This window comes from Eucyclogobius newberryi, unplaced genomic scaffold (assembly GCF_026437365.1).
Source record: "Eucyclogobius newberryi isolate DKJ021-1_F unplaced genomic scaffold, fEucNew1.0.hap1 SCAF_18, whole genome shotgun sequence".
In the NCBI taxonomy this organism is placed as follows: Eukaryota; Metazoa; Chordata; class Actinopteri; order Gobiiformes; family Gobiidae; genus Eucyclogobius; species Eucyclogobius newberryi.
The window spans coordinates 7,373,860-7,384,268 of record NW_027315812.1 but is presented as its reverse complement, the minus strand read 5'-3'; the positions used below and the strand labels follow the sequence as shown (position 1 = coordinate 7,384,268).

Sequence of the window (10,409 nt, the reverse complement as noted above, 5' to 3'; positions counted from 1 at the left end):
AGGAACATCTGCGTGAGGAACATCTGTGTGAGGAACATCTGTGTGAGGAACATCTGTGTGAGGAACATCTGTGTGAGGAACATCTATGTGAGGAACATCTGCGTGAGGAACATCTGTGTGAGGAACATCTATGTGAGGAACATCTGTGTCAGGAACATCTGTGTGAGGAACATCTGTGTGAGGAACATCTGCGTGAGGAACATCTATGTGAGGAACATCTATGTGAGGAACATCTGTGTCAGGAACATCTGTGTGAGGAACATCTGTGTGAGGAACATCTGTGTGAGGAACATCTATGTGAGGAACATCTGTGTGAGGAACATCTGTGTGAGGAACATCTATGTGAGGAACATCTATGTGAGGAACATCTGCGTGAGGAACATCTGTGTGAGGAACATCTATGTGAGGAACATCTGTGTGAGGAACATCTGTGTGAGGAACATCTATGTGAGGAACATCTGTGTGAGGAACATCTGTGTGAGGAACATCTATGTGAGGAACATCTATGTGAGGAACATCTGTGTCAGGAACATCTGTGTGAGGAACATCTATGTGAGGAACATCTGTGTCAGGAACATCTGTGTGAGGAACATCTGCGTGAGGAACATCTATGTGAGGAACATCTATGTGAGGAACATCTATGTGAGGAACATCTGCGTGAGGAACATCTGCGTGAGGAACATCTATGTGAGGAACATCTGCGTGAGGAACATCTGTGTGAGGAACATCTATGTGAGGAACATCTATGTGAGGAACATCTGTGTCAGGAACATCTGTGTGAGGAACATCTGTGTGAGGAACATCTATGTGAGGAACATCTATGTGAGGAACATCTGCGTGAGGAACATCTGCGTGAGGAACATCTGCGTGAGGAACATCTGCGTGAGGAACATCTGTGTGAGGAACATCTGTGTGAGGAACATCTATGTGAGGAACATCTGTGTGAGGAACATCTGTGTGAGGAACATCTATGTGAGGAACATCTATGTGAGGAACATCTATGTGAGGAACATCTGCGTGAGGAACATCTGCGTGAAGAACATCTGTGTGAGGAACATCTGCGTGAGGAACATCTATGTGAGGAACATCTGCGTGAGGAACATCTATGTCAGGAACATCTGTGTGAGGAACATCTATGTGAGGAACATCTGTGTGAGGAACATCTGCGTGAGGAACATCTGCGTGAGGAACATCTGTGTCAGGAACATCTGTGTGAGGAACATCTGTGTGAGGAACATCTGTGTGAAGAACATCTGTGTGAGGAACATCTGTGTGAGGAACATCTGTGTCAGGAACATCTGTGTGAGGAACATCTGTGTGAAGAACATCTGTGTGAGGAACATCTATGTCAGGAACATCTGTGTGAGGAACATCTGTGTGAAGAACATCTGTGTCAGGAACATCTGTGTGAGGAACATCTGTGTGAAGAACATCTGTGTGAGGAACATCTGTGTGAGGAACATCTGTGTGAGGAACATCTATGTGAGGAACATCTGCGTGAGGAACATCTGTGTGAGGAACATCTATGTGAAGAACATCTGTGTGAGGAACATCTGTGTGAGGAACATCTGTGTCAGGAACATCTGTGCAGAGTATGGACTGGAGACCCCAAGGTCAAAGTGGGAAACACCTCCAAATGTGGTGGAGAACGACCGAGCCAAGATCAGACGTTTCACCGTCTTTTAAGGACCACAACTTCAGAACATAAATACATTTATTACTCGGGAAACGATGAACGTTGTAGACATGTATCCAGAGGTTTTATGGTCTGGATTGCGTCCCCCACATACATGAAATTGAAGGATTAAAGGTAGAAAAGACGAGGGGGAAGAGCCTGTACATGAGAAAACAGATGAAGCCATCGACTGGTATGAATAGTTTAAGGAAAGGAAGGTGTGAATTCAACACAACTTATTTCCGCTCAATGTCCTGTAATGTGGAGAACGTCTGAGGGCCCCCCCGAAGCGCCGCTGTGGCCCCCCACTTTGGGAACCACTGCAGTACATGATATAATGTACATATTGCACTCATTCGAAGTGTCACGACAACAGAACGCTCAGACTTCAACACTATCGGACATAAAAGACGTACGACCAGTCACTCGGTTAACCACAGATTTTTGAGACAACTTTACTTTATTCTCCGTTCCTTCTGCTCAGTCTTGGCGGCCAAACTTCTCTCACTGTTACAAAAGATTAAAAAAAAAAAAAAACGTTTTCTCAGTTTTTGTGACGAGATGCAGAGGCAGAAGGCCACTTTGAAGCCGTTTGTCTCCGAGCGTTGTAGAGTTTTCATTTGGACCAAACCGGAGCGAGAGCCGGAGGCGGCAGCAGAGCAAAGATGTGTCCCCTCCAACTCCTGTGTGTTTACCGGGACAGACCGATGTGGAAATATAACATTGTGAGACCATTTGTGCTGAACCTGACTAGTTTACCGTATTTTCCGGATTATAGGTTTACATCGTTTTGACCCGGGTGCGACTTATACTCCAGAGCGACTTACATGTGATATTATTCGTTATTTTCCCACTGACAACCACAAGAGGGCGCTCTAGGCTCTAAGCGACGCAGAAGAAGAATCTGCACTTCCTCTTCCTATGGAGTTTGTGGAGTTGTTTAGAAGTGACACAGAGGAAGAAGAATTCAATGGATTTAGTGATTTGGGGTAAAACTGATGCTTTGCTAAACTTGTTAGCATGTTCTTTATGCTATAGTTATCTGAATAACTGTTCATATGTTACGTTAACATACCAGACACTTACCACAGTTCTGTCTGTGCCTCATGTAGCTGAAGGTGTTAGCGTTAGCATACGTACACCTATTCACCTTGTTGTTTCATACTCATACTGTTGTTTTCTTCTCTATAATGTATTTTTTTGGCTGGTGCAACAAACCAGTTTGTTTTCTTCTCTTACCTTTATTTTATTTGTATTTTAGATGCATTTACGTTTCTGGTCTGACATAAATAAACAAACATTTGTAATCAAGACAAGTTCCAAACCGTTCCACTCTCAAAAACAGCAGTCCTGACTTCTGCCTTCTGACGCTACGTCGCTACGTCACGACGACGAAGCTCTGCGCTGACGAGCACTCGGACAGGAACAGTTCACGGTAACAAGCAGTGAATTTGTGTTCGTTTGCGTCAAAATGGAAACGCCCTGTGAGTTTAAACAGGACTAATTATCATTTGATTTATTTGAATTTTGTTCTGTTGCAATGACCGAAGTGCAATTCAAACTGCTTTACCCATTCATAGCGAAACCCAGATACTGCGCATGAGGCTGTCGTATAAACAGCAATCAGAAAGTATCATGAAAACTAATAGCATGTGCTCAGTATGAACATTATATTAGATTATACGAGTCAGAAAGGATCAATGAACAAAGGTGATGTAGAAACAGTTTCATCAGTAGTCATCCGGAACGTGTTTGAAAAGTCGGGGCAGCTCAGAGCAGCCCCTTAGATTGAAAATGACTTGATTTGAAGACATTGTTGGGATGAGGTTTTCTTTGATGGCTCACTCCTCGACGAACGAAGGATTACGCCGACTTAACACGCGTCGCATTGATACCATCTTCCTCAAAAACATTCCATTTCTCTTAATTCAGTATTCTGTATTCAGCCTGTGCAGCTGATGAAGGAAATACATGAGAAACAGTCACAAAAGGGAAGTTAACTCTAAGAAAACAGTCTGACCAGGAGTTTCTACCGTGTATCCGCGTTCACATTTACATCAAGGTCTAAACTTGGACCAAACCCGGGACTAGAATCAGACAAAAGCAAGTAATATCTGGACTAAACTAGGGACACATGAGGACTAAATTGGATTTGAATGATAAAACTGGATTTATTTGATCAGTGATTGAGATAAATTTGCTCAAATCCACAAATTAAATTACTTTTAAGACTTAAATATATGAAAAGATGATTCCAGACAAACCTAAATAACAAAAAGTTGACTGCAACACATCCTTGTTTTGTGGAAAAGAAAGGTTAATGGACACAAGATTGTTTGTAGACATCAGGGACATTTGCAAGTCACTAAATTCTCCCCAAAAACACAGATTTAACCTTAAATTCTCCCAAACAATTCATCAAAGTCTGAAATGCCTTTTACCAATTTAATTCCGAGATTATTAGATAACGTCGGCACGTTTTTCATATTCTTCTTTCTTGATAATCCTGATATTCAGAGGCTTATTTGGTCTTTTTTCAGACGATGGGATGAACGGGGACGAAGGGGCCTTTCTCCTCCCACACACCTGGGGTCCTGAAGCCGTCGTCCTGCAGATGGCGCTGTCCAGCCTCAAACGGCCGAAAAACGCCGCCAAAACCCGCGTAAACCAGCTGACAAGACACATCACAACAACGTCACATGAACGCTCTGAGGAAGAGAGCAGAATGTCCAAAGTCTCCGGTACAAACAGGAAAAAAAACGTTTCTCATCTTCATTTACATTCTGCAACATCAACGCAATAAAGAACAGGATTTCTTTTGTCCAAGTGTCATTTATTTAAGAAACCAGTGTTTATTACATGACTCACCCGCAGTGTTTAGCCCTAATTCTCTTTTTACAACTCTAGTACAAGTTTATTCACACGGCCCGGAACAGAAAGGTCCATTTCCCGTCGCGGGGCCAGTAATTACAAAACTTGAAGCGTCTCCAAAAATAAAAATACAGGTCGATGACTGAGAGATAAATAGATAAATAATCAAATATCCCATGAAATCCGTCAGTCAATAAATAAATACAAATAAATAACATTCAGAAACTTCTTTGGCCAAGCCTGGGCCAGGTGGTCGGGGTTGGGGGGGATGCCTCGGCAGCTCGAACGTTAAAAAAAAAGACATTACCGGATGTTGAATGGACTCGTGAGAGAAAGAACAATTAGATTGAGGCACTTTTAAGGATGCTGTAGGAAATGGCCGCATTTCCTGGAGTTTTTTCCCCCCCAAAACGGGACAAAATGGACGACAAACATTCAGTCGAACAGGAAGTGGATGACTGCGTAACGTGATGATGGCGACGGCTGGGAATCTAACGAGCGTAAGAGACATTTGGGGACATTTTAACTCAAACTATGGCTATATATTGTATTCGTCATTACCAAAATATTACAAAATATCTCTAACCAATTTAGAGAGATACGTATTTATTTATTTATCATTTTATTGGTCAGCGCCAAAAGTAAACTGATGTTGAACAGCTTAGAAAATAGTAATATTAATGGTGATTGTGTAGAACTTAAATTTAAACATTTAGACAATTCTACATATGACCAATGTATACTTTGAGATCGTAGGACAAATGTATTTTCCCAAAAGAGTCAGTGGAATCTAAATTTACACTCCTTAGGTTCTCGACCCCTTGACCATGTGACAATGTTGGGACAAAGCGTGACAAAACAGTGCACGAAAAGTGACCAAAACGAACCCAAATACAAAGTGAAAAAATCGGTGAAAATCGTCAGTGCGTGTTTTCCGTCGTGGTCGAGTTCGACTGCGTTTCCGAGTGCTCCCCGAAAATCCCGGCTAGCGTCTTAAAGCGGGGCCCCCACTCGCTGAGGTATTCGTAGTCCTCCTCGGGCTCTATCACGTGCGTCTCGATAGAGCTCAGCGACTCGGCGACCGAGCCGTCGCCCTCGTATGCATAGGTGGCCAAAGAGTCGTAGGGCGGCGCCGAATTGTCCGCGTCGTGCTCTTTCAAGCGCTGCGTGATGAAGTCCCGGATGTCGGCGCTCTCCTGGGACGCGGGGCCGCGCCCGTTCTTCAGCTTCAGCTCGGGCTTGACGTCCCGGCGGAGCATGTTCTCGTTCACGGCCTTGGGGTTGCGCAGCGTTCCCATGTCGAAGGCGTGCGTGTCCTCCTCGCCGCCGCCCTCGTCGTCGTAGTGGATGACGTTGTCGCGGATGTCCTCCTTCGACGACATCAGCGTCTCCTTCTTCTTCTGCCGCCGCAGCCCCACGTACAGCACCACGATCACTGCCAGGGACAAACGGAGAGAGATGTGAGATGTGTCGAAGCCGCGTTTTCAATGACGTTTCCTAACTTGAGTATTTGGACGTGAAATTGCTCAAGAATAATGTCCAAATGAAACGCGTACAGTGCAGTAGTAGAAAAAGCTTCAGTTGTAGTCATCTGGACTCAGTTTGCAAAAATAGACGTTTCGACTCTCATCCAAGAGTCATTGTCAATAACAGAATTTAAGATCGAGAACTCCGATATTAATACTGTTCTGTGGTAAGACCCGCCCATTGGGAGGAGCCTTCCTGAAGTAGAAAGAGTTGTTTGTTTCAACAGAAACTCCCCCCTTGTATCTACCGAGCTAGCCTATTCAGAATCTTAATGGGCTATTAGAAACCTCTTTGTCTTTGCCAAATCAAGAAGTTCAACATTCTTTTGAACAAAAAGAATGCAGGTGAGGTCGAGCTAGACATTAGGACTGAGACAGACAAATTAGCGACCAGCAAAAACAATTGGATTAAGAACCTATCAGATTGTGCTCTGACACAGGCAGAAAAGGAGGTGCTCTCTAAAGGGCTCAACTTTTCTGTCACCTCTAAACACATCCCTACAGAGGACTACATCACAGCCACTGAAACTGCAATTAGGAACAACAAAATGACTGAATCGGAGGCTGCAGACCTGAGGTTACGTGTCACAGCGACCCTGAAGAGTGCCAAACCACCGCCTTCAAATATCACAGCTGAAGAGAGTAAAGCACTTTCAGCACTGGAAAAAGATCATAGCATCAACATCCTCCCAGCAGACAAGGGACGTTGCACTGTGATTCTCAACGCAGCTGATTACGAAGCCAAAGTCCACACCCTCCTCGAGGACACAACCACATACGAACGCTTGAAAAGAGATCCGACCAGTGGCTACAAGAAGAAAGTGATAGACTGTTTACAAAGGCTGGAAAAAGAGGAAGCGATAGACCGGCCTCTGTATTACAGACTGTATCCTGGTGAAGCCATGCCCTGCATTTATGGCCTCCCAAAAATACACAAAAAGGAGGTTCCACTCAGACCCATAGTGTGCAGCACAGATTCCATCACCTACAATGTGGCCAAGCATTTAACAACTATATTGGCTCCGCTTGTGGGGAATTCGGAACATCATGTGGAAAACACGCACAACTTTGTGGATAAAGTGAAACATCTCCAACTGGACCCAGATGACCTCATGGTTTCATATGATGTTGTGTCCCTGTTCACCTGCATCCCGACCTCTGATGCTGTAGCAGAGGTGAGGATCAGACTGCAGGAAGACACCACCCTACAGGAAAGGACCAAACTGACACCTGAACACATATGTAAACTGTTGGACATCTGTCTGAACACCACTTACTTTCAATTCCGGGGACAATTTTACAGACAGATTCATGGCTGTGCCATGGGCTCGCCCGTCTCTCCCATAGTGGCCAACCTGTACATGGAGCACTTTGAGAAGAAGGCACTGTCCTCATTCTCAGGCATAGCCCCAAAACTGTGGCTCCGTTATGTCGATGATACTTTTGTAACAATCAAGAAACAAGAGCTGGAAACCTTCTCTGATCACATCAATGCTGTGGACCCACATATCAGGTTTACAAGAGAAGACGCTAAGGAGAATCGCTTGGCCTTTCTTGATTGTGCCACGATCAGAGGAGAGGACGGGAAACTCCAAATAGAAGTATATAGGAAACCTACACACACGGACCAGTATCTGCTCTTTGGTTCCAACCACCCACTACAGCACAAGCTGGGTGTGATCAGAACCTTACAACACAGAGCTCAAGGTGTGCCCACCAGCTCAGAGGGCAAGAAGAAAGAGGAAAAACATGTCCGAAATGCCCTCTCAGCCTGTGGTTACCCCGCTTGGGCTCTCAACAGAGTGAAGAGAACCAAGAAGCAGGACAAAAGGGAAACTGAACAGAGAAGGAAGGGTGTCTCTATCCCTTATGTGTCTGGCCTGTCGGAAAAACTGCAGAGAATTTTTAGACAACACAAAGTCCCTGTTTATTTTAAACCAGGAAACACTTTAAGACAAAAACTGGTTCACCCTAAGGACAAGTTGCCGACTCAAAAACAGAGCAATGTAGTTTATTCGATCCAATGCAGTGAAGAAAGCTGTAAAGAACGGTACATAGGTGAGACAAAACAGCCTCTACACAAGAGGCTTTATCAGCACAGAAGAAATACAAGTTCAGGACCTCAGAGTGCCGTGCATCTCCATCTTGAAGCCTCTAATCACTCGTTTGAAGACGGTGAGGTGAAGGTTTTAAGCAGGGAGAAAAGATGGTTTGAAAGAGGAGTCAAGGACGCTATTTTTGTTAAAAAAGAAAGACCTTCTTTAAACAGAAATGGAGGGCTTAGGTTTCATCTTCCTGTTATTTATAATGGGATTCTGAACCCCTGGAAAGGTAGAGGACATTCAGATGCTAATCAGGTACTCAGGGTGGTTGAGCCAGGGTCTCACAAAGACAAAGAGGTTTCTAATAGCCCATTAAGATTCTGAATAGGCTAGCTCGGTAGATACAAGGGGGGAGTTTCTGTTGAAACCAACAACTCTTTCTACTTCAGGAAGGCTCCGCCCAATGGGCGGGTCTTACCACAGAACAGTATTAATATCGGAGTTCTCAATCCAAATTCTTTTATTGACAATGACTCTTGGATGAGAGTCGAAACGTCTATTTTTCAAACTGAGTCCAGATGACTACAACTGAAGCTTTTTCTACTATGGAACACGCCTGGACGAATGAGGGATTACACCGACATAATGCGTACAGTGCAGGTTGGATCACTCATTGAACTAAAATGCAGTTAAGTTTTTTCTATTTAAAATGTTGCTAAAAATCATAACAATTTTATCACAGAAAAGCAAGTTTTTTAGGTTTATAATTTCACTTCCTGTTGGTATTTGATGACATCACACGACGAAATTACCCAGCAAACACCAGGCCAAACTCATCATTTTATTTGAGTTTAAACATATGAGTGCGAATTTTGCTGAATTATGTTTGGAAAGTCAAAAAAGTGGTTTATTTTGTGTAAATTCTGCATCAACTTTGACTGGAATGAGTGTCCCTGGTGTGATGTCACTTCCTGTCATTTCCCACAGATTTTACAATGTTTTTTTCCACAAATCCCTGCTCAATTGGTGTAAAACTATAATTTATATGTACGACAGTTATGAATACACCAAATAAAGTCAACATTAGACAATCGTAAAAACCTGTCATAGGCACTTTAAGATCATCTTTTTGCCCACAATCTGATTAAATGGAACTATCGAGCTCCCGGGCATTTAAAACACACAAAAAGCTAACATAACAACCACATATTTCCAGTCAAAATAACCATTCTGTAATTCTCTAAATGGATGGATCAATCTATTTTTAGCGATATCTGCTTTGACTAAACCCAACAATCGCCCAATCTAGAGTCTCTCAGACCTTCGTCCAGATGCCAGCGTGTGACCACTTATAAAGCACAACGACAGAAACCAAAGTACTGAGTGACCACTTCCCAAAGAGTCATTGGATTCTACTCCGAAGGTCCAGAAACAGCTTCAGTTTGAATCAAGGGTCATTTTAAGTACGTTCTCTCATACTGTATATACTGTTTAGAGCCCCTCCCCCTGCGCCATAGACTTTATACATGAAATAAAGACTGAACGCAAAAAAATGCAAGTGCAACTCACTGTTATTTCAACCTTTTCGCGATTATAAAAGTTGATAACGTTAAAGCATTCTGACATTTGGAGTCGTCGGTGCGGTTTTGCGTAAAAGTCTGCCAAGTGCGTGGGCGCATTATGAGAGAGGAAGAGAGACATTAAGGATGAGAAAACCAACTCCAAAGGAAGTGCAACAGGTGCATGAAACTGTCAACTGTGCAGCCGCAGCTTTGACAAACCTTTTTTTGATGTTTTATTTTGAAATGAAGACGCTAAATGACCGGTAATGCAGCATTTCCTGTCGGTTCGTTATCGCAGGATTATTGTAGCGATCGTTTGTCTGAGACGTGATCACCGTGGCTGCCTTCACCCGCCACACAGTTTAAACATGAATCTATCCGAATCAGCTACTTGCTAGAGTTACAGGTCAGATCTGTGGAGAGGCAGTGACGCTAACAACTCAAACGCATGCATTTCAAAGTACTTTTTTGACACATGTTGTTGTTGTTGTTGTTGTTTTATGGCGGTTGGCATCCAAGTGTTGCATTACCGCCAGACTTTATTCCTCAGACTTTTCGTAGTTGTTGTTGTTGTTGTTGTTGTCGTTTTATGGCGGTTGGCATCCAAGTGTTGCATTACCGCCAGACTTTATTCCTCAGACTTTGTCGTAGTCCTCAGACTCTCGTAGTCCTCAGACTCTGTCATAGTCCGTAAAAGTACTCCTCCCATTGCTTTGGTGTTACAAAGCCCATG

The 10,409-nt window shown here is 43.6% G+C and overlaps 1 protein-coding gene across 1 annotated transcript in view; it reads right to left on the bottom strand.

The window, feature by feature from the left end:
* Positions 1-5,105: 5,105 nt before the first annotated feature.
* LOC140364321 (cadherin-12-like) overlaps positions 5,106-10,409 on the bottom strand; it is a 297,054-nt gene continuing 291,750 nt past the window's right edge. Inside the window, exon 11 of the mRNA XM_072450418.1 lies at positions 5,106-5,981. Coding sequence (XP_072306519.1) covers positions 5,467-5,981 — 515 coding nt within the window. The 3' untranslated portion in view covers positions 5,106-5,466. The remainder of the gene's footprint in view (positions 5,982-10,409) is intronic.